Source organism: Diceros bicornis, chromosome 20 (assembly GCF_020826845.1).
Source record: "Diceros bicornis minor isolate mBicDic1 chromosome 20, mDicBic1.mat.cur, whole genome shotgun sequence".
NCBI lineage: Eukaryota > Metazoa > Chordata > Mammalia > Perissodactyla > Rhinocerotidae > Diceros > Diceros bicornis.
In genome coordinates, this window is record NC_080759.1 from 61,459,913 (window position 1) to 61,484,132 (window position 24,220).

The window sequence follows — 24,220 nt, forward strand, 5'->3', positions numbered from 1 at the left end:
TAAATAAAAAATAAAAAGCAAAGAAAAAAATCTAGTTTTGGGGCTTTCCTAGATCTAAACTGCACGTAAGGAAGCTCATTACTCCTGTCGTGTCCACAGCAAGGGGAATTCCAGACGAGAAAAGGAAGCAAGATGGAGAGCGAGTGTGGACGACGCCCCCAGGACCCCCCAAAGTGCCGAGAGTCCTCCCCTCCCCCCACCTTCCTGCCCTCCTTCACTTGCCAGAGCCCCCAGCTTGTCCTCGGCACAGCTGTGTGGATGCTCACCTGTGAGGGGCACCACGGAGCAAAGGGATTCGCACACGTGGGCAAATACAGAGCCTTGAGCACTTGTGAGAGGGAGAATAACGATCCCACAAAGGTGCCCACATCCTAATCCTGGAACCTGGAGTATGTTACCTGACATGGCAATGGGGGTTACAGATGCAGGTGGAACTAGGTAACTAGTCAGCTGACCTTAAGATGGGTATCATCCTGAATTATCCGGTGGACCTGGTGTGATCACAGAGCCCCTAAAAGTGGAAGGAGAAGGCTGGCAGCGTGTCCCAGAGATGCAGCGTGAGAAAGACTCACTGGCCGTTGCTGGCTTTTCGATGGAGGAAGGGGCCACAAGCCAAGGATCACAGCATGGGAGGGTGGGGGGCAAAGTGCAGGACTCGCCCTACCCATGGGGCCTAGAACACGCTTTGGAGGGCACTTGAATTCACCCCATTTTAATACTCAGCTTCTCTTAGGCGGCAGTAGTGCATGTACTTCTGTTCACGAGGGTCTGGGCTGGCCATGGGCAGGGACAGGTTCCATAACGCACGCCTGGCACAGGCCGTTTACAACCCGCCATATGCATTGTCATCTGGAGCACTTTCAGCACCCTGGACAACGCTTGCCCAGCCAGGGACCTGCTCCTGGGTCTTAGAGCTGTTCCTAGCAGCACGAAGCCAAGGACATGCGTGGTCTCCATGTGGCAAATTAGAAGCCAGCTTGTGTGTCCAGAGCCCAGCACCTCGGACCTGACCCCTGGCTCCTCGGTAGTGTCAGAGGAGGGCAGAGGGAGGAGGGAAGGAAGGGTGGGTGGATGGAAGGGTGGATGAATGATGGGTGGGGCGGGGGGAGGAGCGCAGGAGGGCAGGTGGAGGCAAGTGAGCGCGTGTGGAGTGGGGAGAAGGCGCCTTTCTGAGGGCTCCAGAATGGGGCGGATCATGGCTGAGGGCTGCACGGATGGCTTCGTGCGTGGAAGGCACCCAGAGAGAGACTGGGTGAGTGAACGAATGAGTGAAGGAGTGAGTGATGGTGCTGCTCTGGAGAGAATAGGAACCTGAACGAGAATCAGCCTTTTTGTACCTTCTTGACAAGAGTTGAGCCCTTGAGAAAGCTTTTAGAAAACAAAAGGCAGTGTTTCTCAGAAATAACCGCCAGCCCCCGCAGCCCTTCTCGGCCATGCTGACTTTCCCAGCCAGCGCTCACTGGCTCACTTGGGGGGATCCATCCTGGGGCGAAAGTGCGGGGGCCTTGGGTTCTCTTGACAAGACACCCACACGCCTGCTGCATGCGAGGTTCCCCACCACATACACGGTTATGACAGACCCAAGTGTTCTCGGTAAAGAAAGGGGATTTCTGCAGGCCAGGGCCTTCCCTTCCGAGCTCACCATGGAGACGGCCCGCCACTTTTCCTTGAAAATCAGCCCTGCGGATTCCCTCCACTCATGTGGCGCGAGGACACCCAGCTGCAAAGGATGCGGATGTGGGCCTTCTCAGAGGTCCCTCTGCCAGCCTGCTTACCCCTTGGTACCCCCCTGCCATTTTGTCCGTGGATTTGCCCAGAGCAGTGCGTGCTGACGGTGCCATGCAGGATCTGGACTGCAGGGGCCCAGGAGCCAGGCACCACTGTCTCGTGTTTGGAAAACAGCGTGGACCATAATGTTGGAGCTGGGCTGTGCCATGAGCAGGGTCTGGAGGGCGTGAGGGTGTCGGGAAGCAACAACCACAGGTCTCAGGGTCGGAGGCAAGCCTGTAATAGGGTCGGGCGCTCGGTACTCTGTGAGCCGCACACAGGCTGGGCCCTCCCTGCCACTCTGCCCTCAGCAGGCCCTGCCATCCTGTGGCTTTGGGTGCGTGTCCTGCAGTGTGTCCTTCTGCTTCCGTCTGCACCTGGCAAGCAGCTGGGCCAGCGCGACGGCCGGGACCAACAGTACGGGCAGGAAGGATAGGAGCACGCAGGTGGCCTGCACCCAGCCCGGGTAGATCTTCTCCTGCTGCAAGGGGAACTGGTCCTGCAGGGATACGAGGCCATGGGTGAGCATCCGGAGGGGACAGCATCGCCGAGACCAAGGGCTCTCGCCACTCTGCACCCTTCTGGGGGGAGCGAGGCTGACCCTCAGCTACAGCGAGCGTGAGCTGTGTGGGGCAGCTTCACCCCGTCGTTCCCTGACAGGCAGCAGGTTCCTTCATTCCAGGTGGATGGAATCGGCACACGGCGGGGACAGTGAGGACACAGGGAGCCCACGTGCCGGGACGGGGGCCGCCTGGGCTCGGGGGGCTGCTGTGGCCTGAGCTGCTGGGCCTGCTCAGACCCTGTGCTCCCCTCCCCTACTCTCTAAAAGGGGGTGACACCACCCACGACTCAGGCACTTCCTGTGAGGGTGACACGAGACCCTAACACATGAACCTAGTGGCACGGTATTCACGCAAAGGCCTCCAGAAATTCAGCACATTCCTCCTCCACCTGCCCTGCTGCTGCCCTATGGGTCTGCCGGCACAGCTCCCTCGCTGAGGAGGGTCCGGAACAGTTACTCCCACAATCCCGAGAAGGGACAGCACAGGCGAGCTTCTGAGCGGCCAGGCGGGGCAGCAGGTTGGCCGGCCCACACGGCCCAGAGCGCAGCCCTGCAGGCAAGAGCTGGCCCCAGAGTGCGACCCGTGCACCCTTCCTTCTGATGGGGCTCGGTGGCAGTCAGTGACTGCCTTCTCTCGTGTCAGACCAGGAGTGGACTGTGCAGTGCTCATCTGCACAGCACGTGGGGAGTGCAGCTGGAGGCCACATCCCCGTGTAGGGGCTACAGCGACCCGTGACGTCGCCGGAGTCTGGAAACTGCCCAGTCCTCCCACCACTGACCAAGAGCCTTGCCCAAGGTTGCTCAGGGCTCTCAGAGTCAGCTCTGATGCCCCAGGGGACGCTGGTGGTCTCGCAGCCTTGGGTCTCATAGCAAAGGCAGCCCACATGGTTACTTAGGGTGCGAATGTCCACCCTGAGGGTCATTTGGGCCCTGGATGGCACCAGGGAGGGGCCAGGCCAGGCCCGAGGTTGGTCCCAGAGCTCCCAGGTCCCACCCAAAGGACCTACGTATTGGGGGTTCCAGGCCCTGTAGCTCGGTGGCGTCCTGGCCAGAAGGGCGATGTAGGCCACAAAGATGGTCAGCAGCAGCAGGGGGCTGACGACCTTCCAGGTCACCCGCCAGTAGAGGCCAGGCCGCCTCCCGGTCATCCATGCTATGTCATCGCAGAACCTGCCACGAAGACACGAGGCTCAGGCTCTCACACCTGATCCCAGGGTCTGACCACCCACCCTCTCAGCCAGAAGCCTTTGTCCAGTGTCACCAAGACATGGCCGGTGGGGGCTGTCACCCACCTCCACTCTGACCTTTGCCCCCACACCTTCCTGAGTGGCCACCGGATAGGCAGCCCTCTGAGATCTTGGTGAGAACTCAACCTCCTGGTGGGTGTGAGAAGACCCCAGCCAAGGGAGAGGGCTGGGTAGGTGGCGCTCCAGGGGTTTCTGGCCCTGGCCCGGCCCCGGGGAGGAGGGCATCCTGGCCCCCAGCCCGGCCCCTTGGCGAGTTGCCACTGGACAGGACCTGTAGATTTTACCCCTGGGAGGCTTGGGCCGCTGTGTGAGAAGCAGCAAAGCCCTCGCCGGCCTCAGCTGTGGGAGGGAAGAAGGTGGTACCTGACCTGACTGCCATCAGGGCCCCTGGGGGGGGGCAACAGAGGCGACCCAGGGTGTGCAGCAGCCGGGGCATTAGCCACACCCAGGGGCCGCAGGAAGACTAGACCCTCCTCATGGCCCTTGCCTTGCCTGCTCCCCACCCCTCCTCCCAGCTCTGTTCCAGATGGCTCCTGAGTGCCTCCTTCTGATACCCTGCAGCTGGTCGGAGCCCAGGCTCTCTGCTTCTCCCCGCATGACCAGGCCAGCCTATGCCAGACGGCTGCCTCTCGCTTCTGCCTCTCTAGGTGGGCAGCATCCCACCTCGGGACAAGCCCACTGGCCCCATGCCCACAGAGCAGGGGTGAAGACCCTGGCATTTGGGGCCTTCCAGGAGCCCCTGGAGACCAAGGACAGAGAGCACAACCTCTAGGACCACCTAGGCAGGGCTGTGGTCAGGAGTGGCAGGTACAAGTGCAGGTGTGACAGTGACAGGTGTGAGTGCTTTGTGACAGGTGTAACAATGAGAGTGACAGGTGTGTGCAGGTGTGTGACAATGAGTGACAGGTGTGAGTGCAAGTGTGACAGGTGTGAGTGCAGGTGTAGCAGGTGTGAGTGACAATGAGAGTCACAGATGAGAGTCCAGGTGTGCACCGGCCAGAGCCTGGTGGGCATGGGCAGGACCAGGGCTGGGTCTTCCAAGAGGCCTCCGGGAGGGCGTCCGGGCAGGGCAGGGCTCAGAGCCCTCGGTGGGCCTCCCAGTGCCCTAGTGTCCACTTGTCCTTGGGTTGCAGGAGTCCACTCGCATAGCTGGAGACCAGCCATTTTGTCACCTCTCACAGGCTGGGAGGCTGGAGAGCCAGGTGGGGCAGCCTGGGGGTGCTTCTCTGGACCCTGGGAGCTGCCCTTGAGTGTGTCTTTGGAGGGGCCCAGGTGGTACCGTCTCGTCCTGCGGGTGCCTGGACACCAGCTGCTGCCAGGCCCGTACATCACACACAGGATGCCCTGAGTAGCAGGGCAGGACGCTGACCCCGACTGGACCCCAGGGGAGGCTGAACTCACCGATTCATCCCATATACGTAAATGATGCCGACCACCTCTAGGAACGCAAAGGCGATCAGGTTCAGGGAAGCGGCGTAGCGGTCGAAAATCTCGAGCCAGTAGTTTCCAGACTGCAGTGTGAAGCAGATGGAGGCGAGGAAAAAGGCCAGGCAGACCACTCCTGAGGGAGAGCGACCCCACGTCTGAGCGGGTCGCCCTGACCACTGCTCTCCCAGCTCCCAGCACCTCCCCTTCCTGTCCACTCCTGCCCACCGCCTCCCTGCTCTGAACCCAGAGAGGGAGGGGTCTCGGCCTCGGTGGGCATTGCGGGAGTGAATCCCCTGCCCCCTGCCCCCTGCCCCTCCCTGACCCTCGGCTCTCCCGTGATGGCCCATGGGGGACGTGGAGTCATCCCAGAGCCAGCCGGACCAGCCCTGAGAGGTTACAAGGCTGGCCAGCCCTCCACTGGGACTGCGACACAGTCCTCAAGCCCTCACGGAAGAGGGGCATCTGGACGGTGGGTGGGAGTGGACAGAGGGCTGGGAGCTAGTGGGACAATGGGGACAGACCCTCCAGGGTGGCCTGGCTGTCCACTCACCAGTCAGGACCTCCTTGGGGACCCATCTGGGCATGACCTCCATATCCAGGAGTGGCGTAATGACAGCTTCCGTGTTCCCGAACATGGATGACAGGCCCAAGGTGAAGAGCATCCCGAAGAAGAGCACAGCCCAGCCGGGGGCCCCCGGCATGTGCAGGATGGCCTCCGTGAAGACCATGAAGGCCAGGCCCGTGCCGGAGGCGCTCTGTAACACAAGCGCACGGACACCATGCTGTGACACGTGCATCGACACGCCCCTCACTGTGACGCACGGACACCCATGCTGTGACACGCATGTGACCAACACCCCTCCTGGCGTCGGGGCTGAGGCAGTGGCCCTGCCCTGTTTGGGCTGCGCCATGACACTGCAGGTGCGCCTCTGAGGGAAAGGAACCTTTTCCCCTTTAATAACCTGCAGCCAAAGGTGACCGTGGGGCCTGGGGGCCTTGGGCTCAGGTGCCATCAGACTGCTGCTCTGAAGACCTGCCTCCTGACTGCACCCCCAGCCTGCTGCCCTTGGTCCCCCGGTGTCAGCTGGCCCTGTGTGAGGCTGCCCGACTCCGGCCACGGCCTGGCTCTGTGACCCTCACTCTGGCCCCATGTTTGGGCTCTGTGCACCAGCGATGCCTGCTCTCCTGGTTAGCCATCTGCAGCAAGGCCTCGGCCCGGCACAGCCCTGGTGCCCCATGGCAAGGCCCCAGGTACCTTATCCAGAAAGTCTTCCAGGTGGCAGGACTCCAGGTGGAGCCTGGCCACCCTCCCGGGCTGGGTGGCATTCAGATGTGCGAGGACGGCAGGGTAGTCGTCCCTGGAGATGCTCTGGTCGGGGAGATCAAATGCGTTGATGAGGCTGAGGATGTTTCTGCAGTACAGAGAGAGTCCGGGTGAGCGCTGGGCTGGGTGCCCAGCACCCCACAAACACAGCTGGGAGATGCCCGGGAAGGACAACAGTGTCCCTCAGGTGGGGTCTCGAGGACACCTGCGGCGTGCTGGTACTCGGGGGCACTTCTTTACTCCGTGCACACTCAGGGAGGGAAGGCTGTTCTCGACTCCCAAGGGGACCCCAGACTTGGAAGGGGGACGCTCCCCTGTGGGGTACGAATGGGGCGGTGGCAGCTCCCTGGCCTCCTTGATGTGTGGGTCCCCGATCAGCACTGGGGACAGCGCTCCCGAGGGGCTTCTGGGAAGGGCGGCGGCCCCAGCGCTCTGTCCTCCGCCTCCACTGTCGGAAGTTCACTGTCTTCAGGGCTCGCAGCTCACACTCACCCGTGAGTGTTGCCATATTTGGGAATTCGCCTACTCGCTAGAATTCATTTGTAACCTAGATTTCAGTACTTGTGCTCCTGCAGTTCTGTGTGGATGTGTCCAGAGTGGCAGAAACTTTGAGTCGCCCCCATTCCCAGCTGAGGCCCAGGTCGGCCAGGGGACGCTCTGCCTTCTCTGGGGCTGCAGACGGGTCCTCACAGCTGGTTAGGGCCACCATGTTTGCGTTTTCCTGCTTGTGGTTGGTGATTTTGCTGTGTAAAGTGTCCCCTAAGCATAGCACTGGAGAGCTGCCTGTGTGCTAAATGCAGCAAGAGGCCGGGATGTGCCTTCACCACCTCCTGAGCTTTCTCCAGGCCTGAGTCCCTGCTGTTGGTGGGCGCAGTGGACATGGATCAGCCCTGTGTTCACTGGGCGTCTCCGTGGAAGACCTGCCCCTACTGCTCTCGAGGGGGGTCACGCTGGTCACCAGGGTGTGGGCCCTGCAGCCTTCCGAATGTTCCACGAGGTGCACACACTCAGCAGCTCCCAGAGCCGTGGGGCTCAGGCTGCGCGTGGTGCGGCTGCCCCGTCCTCCTCTTCCTCCCTCTGCGGACGCGACCCAAGCGTGGTTAGAACGGTGTCTCACCGTGGCGCTGTTGCCCCAGGGCCGGACCGCTCCATGGCGCCCCGGGCGCTGTGGACATTTAGCAGCGTTGTGGAGGGGCTGCTTGTGCACCTCTGATGGGTTCTCGCTAGTAGACCACGTCTGGAAGGCCATTTGCAAGCAAAATTGGACAGTCAATGTCGTGCCATTTCTCGTGGTAATTCCAGGTGTCTGTGTCCTGGGGCGGTTGTGACAAGTGACCGCACACCGGAAACTCAAAACCACAGACATTCATCCTCTCTCAGCTCTGGGGCCAGGAGTCTGACAACAAGGTGTCACAAGGCTGCGCTCCCTCCAGAGGCTCCGGGGGAGGGTCCCTCCTGCCTCTTCCAGCTCCTGGGGCTCCGGGCATCCCCCCAACCTCTGCCTCCATCGTCACGTGGCCTCCTCCGCGTGTGTCCCCTTCTGTCTCTTATAAGGGCGCTCTCACTGGGTTCAGGGCCGCATGTCCATTAGGACCTCTTGTTAACCAGCAGTATCTGTGAAGGCCCTGTTTCCAGACCAGGTCACGCTCTAGGTTCTGGGCGGACGTGCACATCTGGGGACACTCTCCACCCCACTCCCTAAGGACATAAGAGGTGGCCGTGTGGGACTCCCCATGAGCACGCAGCGTCTGGTGGCCATGCTCCGAGGACGCCTTGTCCCACGGAGTCAGGGGTGCCAGGCTCACCTGTCCAGGCAGTGCCCATGGTCGTTGCCCGCCTTGAATCCCAGGACGGAGAAGACGATGATGGCCGCATAGAGGGAGGTCATGCTGTTGATCAAGGCGACGGTCACCGCGTCCTTCTCACAGTTGTTCCTGGGCAGACACACACATCATGGGGCTCTGTGGTTAGCGCGCCTTTGGTAAAGAAACTAGAAGGGGGCTTGTTGCCCCGCACCCCCACCCAGGACGGCCCCCACTGCACCTGGGGCCACTTTTGCATGACCCAGGAACGCTGGCACTGTTCCTGGTGGGCTCAGGGCGGTCTCAGACCCCTTCCTCCCCGCTGACCCCTTCCCCACTAATCCCCTCCCCACTGACCCCCTCCCCGCTGACTCCCTCCCCATCGACCCTTCCCTGCTGACTCCCCACTGACTCCCTCCCCACTCACCCCTTCTCCATTGACCCCCTCCCTACTGACTACCACCCCGCCGACCCCCTCCCTGCCAACACCAGCTCAAGGCCTCCGAGGGTCTAAAACACATTCAGCCTCCACCCTCCCCGAGGCTCAGGCGACAGGGAGCTGGGGGCAGTGGTGAGGCCTTCAGGGAGGCAGAATGTCGATTCTGTTGAGATTAACCCCAAATGAGAAATGTACACAAGCTGCTTGAAGTGTGAGTTGAGGCAGTGACACGTCAGTACAGCGGTTTACAGCCCCCAGGGCCCAGCTCACCCTTCCACCCAGAGGAACCCTCCGCCCTCCATCTGCCGTGTCCACGTCCGACCCGCCGTGAGGAGCACATGGAGTCAAGTGTGTGTGAGGTGTGTCACGGTATGTCACAGTGCCTCTAGCTGTGCGGATCCACTTGAGCGCTGTGGGCACACTGGGTCTCCTAGAGTGGAGTGTGTGGGTCCTGGTAGCAGGTGGCAGCCTCGAGTCCACCTTAAGTGACTCGAGAGGCTGACATCTGCATCTCTGCTCTTATGATTCCAGCGTCACACATGGTTCGTTTTAGTCTGTGCCAGCCCCACTTACGGCCTTGTTTCTGGGTTTGATTATCTGGGTTCTGTTCCTGTGGCTGGCTGCGGAACGTACTGGAAGCTGCCAGAAAAGGCCCTAACTTCCAGCCCTCGGGCGATGACTCAGCAATTGCTGGAACCCCTGAGTCTGTTCTATCACAAGTTCATGCGGGTCACCCTGCCCGGTGGCGGATGTCACGATAAAGAACCGCTTTGTGGGGCCTACGTCTCTGCTGGAAGGGCTCCACCCAGCCTGGCTTACCTCGGTGGGTTGTAACTTGCGAAGGCGATGTGGCCCCCAAAGGCTAGGGACAGAGAGAAGAATATCTGGGTGGCTGCGTCCAGCCACACCCGCGGGCTCTGGAGAATCTGCATCTGGAATGAGACGGGAACCTCGTTATGCAGCAGACAGACCACACTGGCCAGGGCGGCTGCTGTTCCAGAACATCCCCAAGGCTTCCTCTGGGACAACCCTCGTTAGCGGCATGACCCGCTCAGGCCCAGGAACAGTGTAGGGCCGAGTGTGAGGGAGCTCGCTCAGACCCGCAGTTAGCACAGCAAACTTGGCCTCCCGGCCCCCGTCCATGTGGACGTGTGGGCTCTAAGCACTCAGCCCGCAGACCTCTCAGGGCTGGGAAATGGTCTGAGCAGCTTGAACTGGGGTGTGTCTGTTCTGCTTCTCTCAGACCTGGTGGCTTTGAGTGACCTGAGGCCCAGGCCAGGTTCCACGTGCACATAGTGCCTGGTGTTTCTGCTGCTGGGGACCCAGGCAAACCCACACCCACACCAGGCGCCCTCCCCTGCCCTGGGGCAGGGCACTGCCTGGGGAGGCTTCGGGAGCCTGCTCTGCAACCCCTGGACACCCCCAGGGAATGCAGGGGTCCTGGAGGGGATGAAGTGTCCAAAGGGGGCAGGATCTGGTGGGCAGGCCCCTGGGTCCTGTGGTTCCTTGCCTGGTGGGGTCGAGTAGCTGGACAAGGCCCTCAGAGGTGGGGGGTCCCAGACACTAGGGGTGGGACATCTGGGTCCCCAGCCGGCCTCTCCCCTGAATCCAACCCTGCAGGCAAGGAAGTCCGCACGTCCCAAACCGCCTCCTCCTCGGGCCTCTTTGCCTCGGACCCTGACCTCCTGGCCCTCGCCCCCACAGGCCCTGGGCAGCCTCCCCTCTGGCTCACGGCGGCTCACATGGCCGGGGGATGGGACAAGCTGGGCTGTGGCCCCCACTCCTGTGCTTTCTGGAGCGTGGCCCCGGGGTTGGATTCGAGACCTACTTACGTTGGGAGTGAACAGGTAGACTAAGCCTTCAGTGGCCCCAGGCAGGGTGAGTCCTCTGATAAGGAAGATTGTCAGGACCAGGTAAGGGAACAAGGCTGTGAAATAAATCACCTTAAAAAAAGACGGATTGTTAGACTTCTTAATGGTGTCTGCTCCAGATGAAAACCTTGAGCGTGGCCGGTGTGCCAGAAACCCCTCGTGTCCAGGGCCCCCCGTGGCATTCCGGGTCGGGGCGGAGGGCACCGTGGGGGATGCTGGGGTGTGGGCTCCGGTCAAGCTGGGAGGGTTTGGGGCTCGCCGTGACTGACCGTCACGAATCCATACATGGATTCACGTATGCTTTTGTGGCCTGTGGGGTCAGCTGAGGTAAGCATGGACCACCCCAGGCGGGCAGCCTCCCTCTCATCCGCGCTGCAGGCTCCTCAGCTCTTGCCACCTCAGCATCCGCTTCCTTCTCACCACGATGCCCACCACCTGGCTGCTCTCTGGGGGTTTTAGGCTGCGTACCTGCCCACACCCCTCCCCTCAGCACAGGCCAGTCCCAAGTCTATCAGGTTTGGACAGGGGTCTGCACAAAAAAATCTACAAATGGACACCTTCCCTCACTGCCCCCGTGTCCTCAAGTACAGACTGACTCTGGGGACTCACCTAGGGACGTCTTCAGGGACTTTCCTAACAGGATTGTGTGGAATTTCTAGCGGGCTGGTTGGGCCTAATGGTGGCTTTGTCTAATTCAGTAATTCCAGTCCTCACATGAGAGTAACTGACTTCCACACGCCAACTGAGAAGACGCACGGGCATGGGTGCACACTTGGATCCGTGCAAAAGCTCCACAACCATGGATCGAGAGGCCTGGAAATGCATGGACCTTCATTGCAATCATTTAAAAGGACTGATCTGTATATAAGATACTGGAAGTATCCACACCCTGAGAGAAGAGGGGGTGGGAAGCCCCTGTGCTGCGTACACTTTGAGAGGAATGCTTGTGAGCTGGAGGTGCAGGCTCCCCTGGTCCTTTCTTCCTGGAAACCACATGAGTAACTATTGTCACGTTTTTTTCTCATCATTCCTCTCTTTAAAAGATAAGTGATTGTTTAAAACAAAAATGCTAACAATGCATTTGCTGTTCATAACACATTATAAGTAAAATGTGTGACAACAACACAAAAGCTGGGAGGGAGGAAGTGGAGGATAATGCTGTGAGGTTCTTCTACCATACGTGGTACAATATCAATCAGAGACAGACCATGATAAGCTAAAGATTGTGCTATGACCCCTAATGCAACCACTAAAATAAAACAGAGTTAACAGCCAACAAGCCAACAAAGGATGCAGAGTGGGATCCTAGAAAATAGTCAGAAAAAGAAAGAAACAGGAACAGAGAACAGGCGGGACATGCAGAAAACAAATACAGGTTTTGGGCTTAAACCAGAGCAATAATCACATTAAATGTAAATGGTCAAAACACTCTAAACAAAAGACAGAGATTGTCAGACTGGGTAAAAAAGCAAGACCCAACTGTGCGCCATCTATGAGAAACACACTTTAACCAAGGGCCCAAACAGGTTAAAGGAAAAAGAATGAAAAAAACACACAATGTTAAGATAGTCAAAAGAGGGCTGGAATGGCTGTGTTAATATCTCAGTCGACTCCAGAGCAGAGACTGCCACCAGGAAAAGGGCGGTCATTTCATAATGATAAAGGGATCCATTCTCCAAGAAGGCAGTAGCCAGCTCTGGGGGTCTCGTAGTTAAGATCACTGCTCTCATGGCGGTGGCCTGGGTTTGTTTCCCATCAGGAAACCACGCCACCCTTCTTGGTTGTCACACTGTGGTGACTGCATGTTGCTGTGATGCTGAAAGCTATGCCACCAGGATTTCAAATACCAGCAGGGTCACCCATGGTGGACAGGTTTCAGTGGAGCTTCCAGACTAATACCAGGAAGAAGGATCTGGCCACCCAGAAAAAATTGGCCATGAAAACCCTGTGAATAGCAGGAAAGCATTGTCTGATAGAGCACCAGAAGGTGAAAGGATGGCGCAAAAAGACCAGGCACAGTTCCCTCTGCTGTCCACAGGGTCCCTAGGAGTCATAATCCACTCGACAGCACTAAGGACAACAGGCAGAGCCTCTAAACCTGTGATGCAATCACCGACAGAAACTGGGAAGGGTTCTCTGGGGCTGGAGGGAGCTGGGGAGAAGAGACTGGCCCGAAGACGCTCACCTTCCCAGTGGTTTCGATGCCTCTAATGACGCACAGGTACACGACTGCCCAGCAGGCCGCCAGGCAGACCAGCAGCCGCCACTGGATGGAGCCGCTGTCGTTGACGTCAGCCGTGATGTTCAGCGTCTGCCGGTACCAGAAGTAGCTCACGGTGCTGCTGCCCTGACACTCCTCCACGAACCCTGGAACCAGGAGGGTCCCATCACAGGCTGGCCGAGAGGCTCGACTGGGATTCAGGCTTCACAAACCACCGTCCGGGAGCACAGGCTGTGGATAGCCGGTCCTGGGGCTGCTGCCCGAGCACTGGGCACACCAGGCAGGGCAGGTGCTGCCCTGAGTGAGGGCAGGGAGGCTGCCAGCAGCCGGTGCCTTCTGCTGCCCAGGGTGTCCAGCCACGGCCTATGGGGCCGCCGTGGGGAGCCTCCTGCCCAGACTCACCATCTGGGCACCCAGTGCTGACCTTGATCACAGGGTGCCAGATACCATGTTCATATCGGCCAGAGGCAGGAAGGGAAAGAGGGTTAACCCAGCTTCATGAGCAAACTTGAGAATGCTGTTTCCCATGTCTCAGAGATCTCCCCAGATGGAGCACTTGACTGAGGTCTCGACCTAAAGGCTTAACTCAGCGAAAGCAGCCATGCCGTCGCTCACCCTCTCCTTGCCAGGCATGCACACTGCTGCGAGGGCCCGCGAGCTGTGCTGGGAACATACGGGGTCTCCGTGGGCCCCCGGGTCCCGCAGTGAACAACCATAGGGTAAAGAGAACCGGATCTCAAATGTGCTATTCAGGGGAGACCGCGGGGGCTCCGTGGGCAGCACCGAGTTCCCTTCAGGCCGTGGGCGTTACCTGTCCGGTTGAGGTCTGGCGGGCAGGCGCTCCAGGGCAGCGGGTGCTGGAAGGAGTTGAGGAAGTACCACAGCACCCAGGTCAGGACGACGTTGTAGTACAGGCCGATCAGGGAGGACACAGTGAAGCAGCCCAGCCCTGCGGGCACCGGCGAGTGTCAGTGCCTCCCCGCCATCACCCTCCCTGTTACAGAACATCCTGATGCCCTCTCCACCACTTCCACTCCCCTAGTTACCCCTAGGGGCCCCTGCGGCTTGCCCCCTCTGCGGGCCTGCATCTGGCCGCATCCGCCTGCAGGCAACACGTTGCTTTTATGGCCATGCGGGCCATGTTTGGCTGGGCCACAGTGCACTGGCTTTCTAGGTTGTTTCTAGGTGGGGCTTTCAGACGGTGCTGCAGCTGCCAGGGGGCACGTCACAGGCCCAGAGGATGCCGCCCAGACCACCTTACCGCAGCACCACATCACAAGGGCATGCAGGGAGCTGGGTGTGCCCTCTGTCCAGGCTTCCCGATACCCACGAGCTCCCGGGATGTGCAGGCTCGGCACCTGGAGTGTGCACAGGCCTGGGCGATTCGCGACATCCTGCTGCTCTGTGGGGCAGGGCCCAATGCCTCCTCCTCCTCCTACGCCCTGAGCTCACCACACACCACCCTGCGCCCAAGCCCTCCTCGGGCTCAGGGGAACCAATCGAGGCTCCTGGAGGAGGCCTCCTCTGAGTGTGACCAGATCAGCTCCCACAGGGACGCTGCGGCCTGGGTTTCCCTGCCCCTTTACATCAGGCGCCTTCTTCCTCTACAGGTTCGAAACCACTGAATGTGATGAGGAACACACAGCACACGTGGACCTGCCGCCCTGGGCCCCCGCCCTCCCCGAGCACCCTCGGCAGGAGTCAGAGGGCAGCCTCGTACCTACTCCGCTCAGGTAGGGTGAGATGGCCCTCCACACCCCAATGCTGCCCCTCCGCAGGCGCTGGCCGATGGCGAGCTCCATGTGGAAGAGTGGGATTCCCTCGAAGGCCAGGGCGATGAGGTAGGGGATGAGAAAGGCCCCTGCAAAGAAGGGCGGTCAGTGGACAGTCGCCGTCTGCCTGGCCATGCCTTGAGCTGGAGGATGGCACATGGGAAAGCACCGAGGCCTCCCTGAGTCGGGGAGAACAACTCGAAAGACGGGGACCTGCTTGGGGCGGGTGAGACCCCCAGACGGGCTGCCTGGCTGCCAGACCTTGTTCTGACTTTGGTTCAGTCTGCGTGACCAGGTGACCCCCAGGTGACCCCCAGACCTCAGCCGTGTCTTGGAGGGGTGAGGGGCTTAATAAGGAGCCGGCTCACCCCCTGAGCCAGGACATGGGGTCTGAGCGAGACCCCCGTCTTATTCAGAGTTTGCTAAAGGTGCTTCGTTGTTCGAGGCACCTGCTGACGGCCTCTTGGAGCTTTGGTGGCCAGCAGTTAGTTAACACTTGGTCCATCTGTGGGAAGAACGAGGCAGTGGGGACAGGACGAAGGAGCTCCAAAGCCTCTGAGATGTGTCTCCCAGAAGGAAAACAGCTCCTTTCATCAATGCGGTTTCCTGAAATTCACAAGTTCACGGACGCAGTGCTGCCTGAGAGGTTGTGGACCGTCCGGAGTTACCTGGGAAAGGCCGGGCTCGCTGTTGTTTACCCACTGAGCAGCGTCCCCCTACACGGTGCTTTGGTGGTAGGTGTCATCAGCTAAGACCCCAGGCTCACCGGGGATGGGAGCTGGTCTTTGTTCACGGAATGTGGGAGAAAGTCAATGCCTCGGGTCGTCTCTTAACCTTCACCTGAGTTGAGGCTGGGACCCGTCTCTCTTCCCCTTCGCCTGCAGCATACCCCCGCCCCCTGTCCGGATGTGGGAAGTGGACACCCACAGCAGTGGCGGGAGGAGGGCTCCATCCACGGTCCCTGGAGGGAGCACGCACCCACGGCCTCCAGGGAGCCAATGGGAGAGCAGGCAGAGGACGGTGGTGATGCCTCTGCACGGTGAGGGGCGCAACGAAAGTCTCAGTCCACGGGTGCCGAGGAGCACGAGCGGGGCCCTGGCCTCTCCCAGAGCCCAGACCACTGAGGCTCCGCCCACACAGCCCACTTCTCTGCACCCCACTGGACCCCATGGACCTTCTCCTAACTGAGTCCCTAGCGCCCGTGTTGGCGTCTCAGTCCTCTGGGGCCGCGCTGCTACTGGGGCCAGTTGACTGTGGTCCACGGGCTTTGGGAGGATGCGTATCGGCACTCAGATGCTCCAGGACCGACGGCAGCTCTTCCCCATCCACACACACGCATTCCTGGTGACGCCAGGCAGCAGCCCTGACTTTTAGGCCTCCTGACCTATGACACTGGCCAAAATGGATGCCAGTCAGCGATAGCGAGGCTCTTCCGTGATACCTGCCTCTCCACCACTCGGCAGAGGCAGCCCAGGCCCGGCATCCGAGAGCCATTTCCGAGAACCACAGGCTTGACCCTGAGCTGTTTGCCAGCACAGCCTTCTTCTGGTTTTCTTCGTCACCATCAGGTGTTTTGACACTGAGTCGGAGCCCTGGAGAGAGCAGGTGGCCATGGAGCCCTCAGTTCACACTGGCTGCTACATAGGACTCCAGGGCCAGCATTTGGGGCAAAACAGTGCCGATTGGTATCTCCTATGCAGCAGCAAGAAGGCGAAGGAGCATTAAAGAAGAAAGTTAAATTCTGGGGGGCCTCCGCCTCGGAGGAAGTGCTGGACACCCAGGGAGGCCCAGGTGCCTGTGGGCCAGGGCTTGGAGTTGGGGGGTGTGAACAGTGCCAGGTCCCCTGGAGCTCCTGGCAGGGAGAGGTGCCATTCACAGGGCAGGGGTCCAGGGCACTCAGGGAGGAGCCCTCCACACTTCTCCCCTTCCCAGCCCGTCTCCAAGCTGCACCGGGGGGGTCTCGGGCAGGTGTGCGGACCTCCCAGCCACCCTCGGGCCGCTGGGCACACACCTGCAGCATGGTGAGGGCTGCACAGGGAGCGGCTGCACGGGCCTGGGACGGGGGCGCCCAGCCATGGGGCAGGGCTCTAGGTCCCACGTACTGGACCCACTGTCGAGAAGGGCTGCAGGCTCCCGGCTGGCCAAGCCCTGGGTCCCACGGGCCCCCTTCTGTGCGGAAGGTCACAGCCAGACGGGGCCAGGACAGGCCTGGAGCCCGAGTGGGGGCTTAGGTGCCGGCAGAGGTCAGCATGGCAGGGACCACCCAAAGGGAAAGATCCTGGGGAGAGACGGGAGCTTCTTTTTGTGGCTGAATCTGCCATGTTTCGGGGAGAATAGAATGGGCAGCATTTCTGTGATTACAAGATTGAAGCCATATGGTCAGGGGCCTCGACTCTGCACGTTTCATGCATTTTAACCTTATTCAGGCCACCATGGGGATGGTAACTCAGGTAAACCAAACACGTGCAGACATGTGATCTGAGGATTGGAGCTTTCAGCCCCTCCCCCGACCTCCGGAGGGGAGGAGAGGGACTGGGGACAGAGCTAATTACCAACGCAGATGATCACACCTACGATGTGGAACCTTCATAAAAACCCAAAGGGCAGGGCTTGGAGAGCTTCCCGTTGGGGAACACGTGGAGGTGCTGGGAGGGTGGTGCCTGGAGGGGGCGGGGAGCTCCGAGCCCTTCCCCGGACCTAGCCCTGCGCGTCTCTTCCATCTGGCTGTTCCAAGTCGTATCCTTTATAAAACCCGGTGATAGGAAGTAAGGTGTTTTCCCGAGTTCCGTGAGCCACTCCAGCAGATTATTGAAACCGAGGAGGGGGTCGTGGGACCCCCCTCGGTGTTTAGCCAGGTTGGACAGAAGCTGTGAGTAACCTGGGGACCCACTGTTGAGATTAGCATCGAGGTTGGCGGGTCTCGTGGGGCTGAGCCCTTAACCTGTGGGGTCGGCATTAAACTCAGGCAGACAGTGTCAGGAGTGAGTTAAATTGTAGGACACCCAGTCGGTGTCCACGGAGAATTGGAGAGCTGGTTGTGCAGGGAAAGCCTCGCACATTTGCTGTCAGAGTATTCAGAGCAGAAGAAGCAGTTTTTTCCTTTAGCACCAAATAGCTGGTGCACGTAATCCGTCTCTGCTTTGCGCACACCTGTCGAGTGGAGACTGTTGTGGACTGTGGACCTTGTTCGCAGTTGCCCACGTGATGGGTGTGGAAGAGCCCCGCTCATCACCAGCATGAGGGACGCTGGATGCAGCGCACACGAGTTCAATCCACCAAGCAAGTGTCGTGGAGAAAAAAGGTGTGTCTAGAACAGCCACAGCGGCTGATTAAAGCTCGCCCAGGTCTCCATGGAGAGTCTCACAGAGGACAGAAGTGAACCCGGGACAGGAGGGTGACACGCTGCCTTCCGAGTGGGACGACTCAGTGTTGTCAAGGTGGAAATTCTTCCCAAATCTGTCGAGAAGTTCAATGCAATGCCGATGAAACCCTGAGGGTCTTTCATGGAAACAGAAGGCCTGGCTGTAAAGTTCACGTGGAAAAGTGACAGCCGATTACAGTTAGAAGAAGAATGAGCAGAAAGGACTTTCTGTGCTCGATGTCAAGATGTGTTCTAAAACTACAGTAATTAGTGCAGCACAGCTTTCTGTGCCAGGATCCGTAGGCCTCTGGAGCCGGCAGAGACGGAAGTTCACCCGCGGCGGTGCGGAAGTCACGGGCCACGTAATAAATGACCCCACGTGTGTGGCCACGGACTCGGCCGTAAATCCTTCCTGGGGTGAAACCGTGACCCCGCGAGTGTTCGGAGTCTCCAGCGGCCTGAGCCCAGCGCTGGGTGTCTGTGGTTCCGCATTCCTGTGACTTAAAGATGATAAAACAGCTCGCCACGAGATGACGTTTATGTCACAGAATCACTGTCAGTTTTTGTCTCAATGTTCTGCTAAATTCTGTCACAGCGTTGCCTTTAAAGTCTTGTCTTTGAAGAGAAAGTTTACCCAGCCCAGTAATCACGAATGGGAGAGATAACATTCACCCTCAGTAGGAATGAGTTGGTGCAAATTAAAAATGCGTCACGTTATCTGCTTATCACTCGCATCTTCTTTCCAGAACACCCAGTGGTGGTGAAAGTGAGACCACCAAGGGCCTTCCCACACACGGGGCGCTTTTTGAGGAAAAGAATGAGTTGAAATTTAAATATCTCATGATGTGTGACGAGAGCTTTCACGTCTGGAATGGAGCCTAAAGAAGAATCTCAGAAATGGGGCCCCCAAAGCCCATGGCATGGGGAGGAGGGTGGGGGCTGCTCTTGGCCCTGGTCTCGCAGGGGACAGCACCACCACGACGGCCTCCTGTCCACCCTTGGGGAGGACAGCCCAGCGTCGGGTGTCGGTGATGAGGATTCGGGTGGGAAGCTCCCGGACGCTCGGCAGCAGCAGCTCTGAGCGGTGGGTGACCGGTTACGGGTGGTGAAATGGTCACAGAACTGTAGTAGCCGCCTGCATCCGACCTGCCCCATCTCGCTCTCCTGACGCAGACGGCAGCGGAGAGGCCTCCGGGACAACCCATGATCTGCTGCCCCTGCATTAGGGGGTTTGTGCTTTCCAGGGTGCCTTCAAGGAGACTCTTACTATCAGGAGACCCCAGTTCCAACGGGCCCGCGGGCCCCAGAGCCCCGTGTGGCTCCGACCCCCGGGGGCAGGAGTTACAGGCCAGTCATCTCCTTCTCTCCATTTGCCATGAATCTTCTTATAATCAAGAAAAGAAATAACTTTAGAGAAGCAGGATCCGTACAGCTAGGGGCGCCGGGTCAGATAGCACTCGTGTCTGCTCTGACCCACGCAGCTCCCGTGGAGCCCTCCTGTCCTCGCAGCGGTTCACTGTCCACCGGTCATCGCCAGGATGGTCATCTGTTTGTCCTGGGAAGGGGGAGGGATGAATCCCCGGCCAGAGAGCCCAGCGGGAGAGTTCACCGGCCTGCAGTGTCTCTCGTGGCCCCGGGTCCTGGGCGAGAGGCCAGAGGGATCGCCCCTGAAGGGCAGTCCCCACATTTCCAACCAGAGACCTGGTGGAGCAGGGGCGTCACCGTGGGGGACTCGGGAGCCCTCGGGTCTCGCAGGAGCAGAGGGAGCCTTGAAGGCAAGTCGACCTGGCACCGAGCCCAGACTGGCCCCCAGAGGTTGGGCTCCAGAAAAGGATGAGCCTGGCCTGGGAAGTTCCCTGCCGTCACCTCTGGGGACAAGTTGGGTGATGTTTCACGTCAGCTCCCGAGGCCAGCGGTTTGGCCTGTGGCACCCTCGTGTCCCCAGCACTGAGAACCCAGCGTGACAGCCGCACATTCACGGCTGTGCCGGGAGAAGCAGGTGCCCCGAGTGGGGGGCGGGATCACGAGAGGCGCTGCTCCCCCTGTCACCAGTGTGCGTCTGTGGTGCGAGTCTGACGTCAATAAAACGACTAACGGGCTGAACCTCCCGGTAGCACCTCAGCTGCCTGTGGAGGTCCGCTGTCTTGGGGCTGCTCATGGGCAGAGCCGGAGCTCTGGAGAGGGGAACGGGTGCCCTGAGGGCCTGCAAAGACCCAGGAAGCAGACGGCTAGTGAGCACGCGCCTGTGGGCGAACCTCAGGCGAGGCTGAGCAGGACGCCATCGGACTGGACCCCAAAGTGACTGTTCCTCCCTGGGTCATGTGTAGGACTAATTCCTGGGAGGAACAGCTCCCGCCGATGGCCAGGGACCAGCGACCCACCGGAGACCAGTTGGAGATGCAGGCTCCCCCCTCCTGCCATATGACGGCCTGCAGGTCCCCTCATGGGGACCTGGGGACTCCCCTCCCCCGTGGGCCGGGCTCCCCTCCCCCGAGGGTCATGATCCCCTCCCCCGTGGGCCGGGCTCACCTCCCCCGTAGGTCTGGCACAGGTACGGGAACCTCCAGATGTTGCCCAGGCCCACAGCGAACCCCACGCAGCTCAGCAGGTACTGGAGCTTGTTGTCCCACCTGGGCCTCTCGTCCCCACTGCTGTCCCCAAGTGAGTCTGGTCCCGGGGCGAGTGCCATGCCCGCCATGCCCTTCTGGCTGCCCGCCCCGGGAGCCCTTCCGAGCCTCTGCTGGAGTTGGAAGCCAGGAGCAGTGTCCCCTCGGGGTGTCTTTTTTGGTTATTTAAGGGAAAACCAGTGGAGCCGGTTAATTGGTAACTCAGGCAGTCCCTCCCTGACCCCGTGGCCTCTGCCCACGTCTCATGCCCGATGCAGGCAGACTGCGGGCTGGGCCACCACCAACGCGAGAGCCGTTCCCCCTGGGGACGCTCAAGGACTCCCAAGACGGGGTGTTGTTTTTTCAAAAATTATATACTTTTTAATTAAGCTTTTGACTGTGAGATAATCGTGGATTCACACGTCGTTGTAAGACACAGACAGCCCACTCGCCCCGTTTCCCCGGTGGTGACATCTTGCAAATACCTGTCAGCGTCACAGCCGGGACGTTGAGGTGGGCAGTCAATTCAGGACACGTCTGTCACCGGAGGGTCCCCCCTGCCCCTTTCACGGCCACATCCACCTCCCTTTCGCTCCTACCCTGTCCCTAACCCCCAGCAACATCCGATCTGTTCTCCCTCGCTACAGTTTTGTCATATAAGCGTCAAGGATGTCACATAAACGAAATCACGCAGGGGGGACCTGTTGGGGTGGGCTTTCTTCTCTCAGCCTCCTTCTTTGAAGCTCTGACTCCTCTGTCGGGTGTGGTGTGAACCAGCTGCCATCCATGTGCACGCTTGCGGGAGAGGTCGGGGCCGTCGGGAACAAGCACTGATTTCTGCATGGACATGGGTAAACCCCGGGGGTGGATTGCACGTCATGTATTGTGCTGTGTTTATTTTTTATTTTTATTTATTTTTTATTAATTTATTTTTTGTGTGTGAGGAAGATCGGCCCTGAGCTAACATCTGCCAATCCTCCTCTTTTTGCTGAGGAAGACCGGCCCCGGGCCAACATCCGTGCCCATCTTCCTCCACTTTACATGGGACGCCTGCCACAGCATGGCCTGACAAGCGGTATGTCGGTGTGTGCCCGGAACCCGAACCGGCGAACCCCGGGCCCCCGCAGTGGAGCGCACGCATTTAACTGCTTGCGCCACCGGGCCGGCCCCCTGTGTTTATTTTTAAACCACATTTATTTTTCAAAGAGATCTCCAAATGTCTCACATGGTCTGAGTGTGGACTTTCCGACTGGTTCCAAACGTTCCTCTTCTGAAGAGGTCCAGGTGGGTTCTGGAAGACCCACCCTCACCTCTGCCTCCGTCGACGCCCAGCGCCTGGCAGTGCCTGTACCTGGCCCAGCCCCCTGCTGGTGCCCAGGAATCTGCTCCAAGTGTAAGCCTGCCACGTGCCACGGATGGGAGCTCGGAGAGGGGGTCCTGCAGTGCAGAGGGGCTCCCTGGGGTGGGGGCGGGGGAGAGGGGCTTCCTCCTCTTGTGCCCTACACTCTCAGGAGGCGGGGGGCTTCCCCCACCCTCAGCACCCACTGCCGCCCTTGGTGATACCCCAGCACATGGGGGAGGGGTGGGTGCAGCCAAGTTGGGGGGAGTTGTGAGGGGAGGGGGCGGGGGAGGCGGAAGGGAGGTGTGGCCTAGCCCCCAGTTACCTGCACTGTCCTTCCCATGCCCTGTCCTGGCCCCCAACCCAGCCAACCTCACCAGCAGCCTCACATCCTGAGGCCAAGGCCCACGCTGCCTGTGCTTCACAGGGTGCCCCGGGCAGTGGAAGGGGCCACCCGCCACTCCCTGGGCTCCGTGGACACAGCCTGGCGGCTTCTGTGGAGAAGATCCCCCAACCAGAACCGCAGCCCCGCATACCCCTCGTGCCTGGGCCTCCACCATTGGCTCGTCCCTCTGCCTTCAGAGCACAGCAGTGAGGCCGAGAATGTGAGATTGAGTGATTTACTTAGACAGGCACATGTTACGCCCACAAAACCCGCATTTCTAGCAATTTGCAAAGACACCAAGTCTGTAAAAGAGGGCGGGCCTCAGGTGACATAAAGTACCTGGATCAGCCCCCCAATGTCACCGCGTGAGTCGCTGCCCCCCAGGCCCCGTGGGTGGGACAGCGTGTCAACAGGCACTGATCGCTGTTTTCCCAATTGAAGATCAGAAAGTTTGAGGGAGAAGAGGAAATTGGGTCCCAAGGAAGCCATTGGCGCTGGTGTTGGGGGGAGGCCCGCAAGGCAGCATGGGACTGTGGGCTTCCTGGCAAGTGCGTGCCATCATGGCCCGGGGTGGAGGACCATGGTGGGCCACCCACTCTGCCTCCAGAGTTTCTGTAGCTCGTGACATCCAGGTGGCCGGCCATACAGGACTCTGGACATGCTGAGGTGTTTGGAGGTTCTCGGCCGGGACCCACTCTCCACTCTGATCTCCCATCCCTGCCCAGAGAATTCTCAGAAAGTCCAGTTTAACTTAAACTTCTAGATTTTTCCATGGAAAGTGGAGGTGACTAATTCATTGAAACAAACACCCCAAGTCCCAGGTCACTTTGGCTGAGATTGGCTGTCACGTCCCAGAAAACAACCGTCCCGTGACTGGAAGGAAAAGCCAATGCCAGCTTCACTGAGTGGCACCAAGTGGATGGTCATCCAGGGACTTCTCAGTCCCTGACGCTGCTCAGGACACGTGGACTGTCCTCAACCTTGGTGGCTGAGGCTGAGTTACCCTATAACTCGTCCTTTCCAACATCTGGCTAAAAATTCACGCAGTTGATTCCTCTTAAGAAAGCACAAAGGGTGTTTCTTCCTTAAATTATACCAAGTTGAGTTTTATTTAACTGTTCAACTATTTGTGGCAGCCAAAAGCAATGATTAAACAGATTAGCATTCATTAAGCCAGAATCTTGCCAACACTCAGAAACTCTTCACAGGCTGGCAGATGGGCAGGACCCAGAAGGACTCGACCAGGTTTCCTCAAACTCACCGGCCCGGGGCCATGGCCGCATCTAAATGGGCTTGAGAAGGGTGCACCTCGGCACAGTGTAGAAAGCACACCGACTCTACTGAAGGAGTTCCTGGGTCAGGGAGTTGACCGCAAGGGGAAGGGGTTGGGGGTGATGACCCTCGTTCCAAGCAGCTGAGGCCACCACGCGCTCCTGTCTGCCGCGGGGTAAGCACAGCAGGCGCGGCCTCCCCACCCCGAGGCCTTCAACTTTCCTTCTGAGCGTGCGCAGGGTGTGGCAGGACCGAGCAGAATCTGCTCCCGGGCGGCAGCAGGCACCCCACCACATCCGTGATGAAGGCAAGCAAGAGGACAGCCAGGCCCCACGTGGCAGGCGTGCGTGCAGTGGGCAACATGCGTGTGTACACACAAACATATGCACATGCATGCACGCACGCACAGCTGTGTGTACACACACACACGTGTGTACATACGCTCATGCACATGGCACACATATACACATTATCACATATACTCACATGCATATACACACATACATGTGTATGCAATACACATGTACACATACTCCGTACACACATTCGTACACACTCTCTTGTATACACAGGCACATGCACACACTCACACGTATACACACATGCATGAGCACATATGCACACATATACACACAAACATGCACACATGCTCATATGTATACACACATGTATGCACATGCACACACACTGTACACACTCACACACATTATGCACATACGTACTCATACGTGTGCACATTCACACAGTATACACACACTGTCACACATGCATACACTCATGCACACATATACACATGTACACGTGTGTACAAAACATATACATGT

At 59.2% G+C, this 24,220-nt stretch overlaps 2 protein-coding genes across 2 annotated transcripts in view; one reads left to right on the forward strand and one right to left on the reverse strand.

Moving 5' to 3' along the window:
• Positions 1-14,356, forward strand: part of TERT (telomerase reverse transcriptase) — a 42,877-nt gene extending 28,521 nt beyond the window's left edge. Inside the window, exon 14 of the mRNA XM_058564393.1 lies at positions 14,272-14,356. Within this exon, the coding sequence (XP_058420376.1) occupies positions 14,272-14,286 (15 nt within the window). The 3' untranslated portion in view covers positions 14,287-14,356. The remainder of the gene's footprint in view (positions 1-14,271) is intronic.
• Positions 2,063-20,483, reverse strand: SLC6A18 (solute carrier family 6 member 18). Its single transcript, XM_058564401.1, has 12 exons — positions 20,324-20,483; positions 14,382-14,522; positions 13,473-13,610; positions 12,626-12,807; positions 10,402-10,512; positions 9,389-9,501; positions 8,134-8,262; positions 6,260-6,416; positions 5,555-5,759; positions 4,978-5,137; positions 3,337-3,499; positions 2,063-2,266 (listed from the first exon to the last, which is right to left on the reverse strand). Exons 1-12 carry the CDS (start codon positions 20,481-20,483, stop codon positions 2,075-2,077), a joined length of 1,851 nt encoding a protein of 616 aa, XP_058420384.1. The 3' UTR covers positions 2,063-2,074.
• Between the last annotated feature and the right edge of the window lie 3,737 nt (positions 20,484-24,220).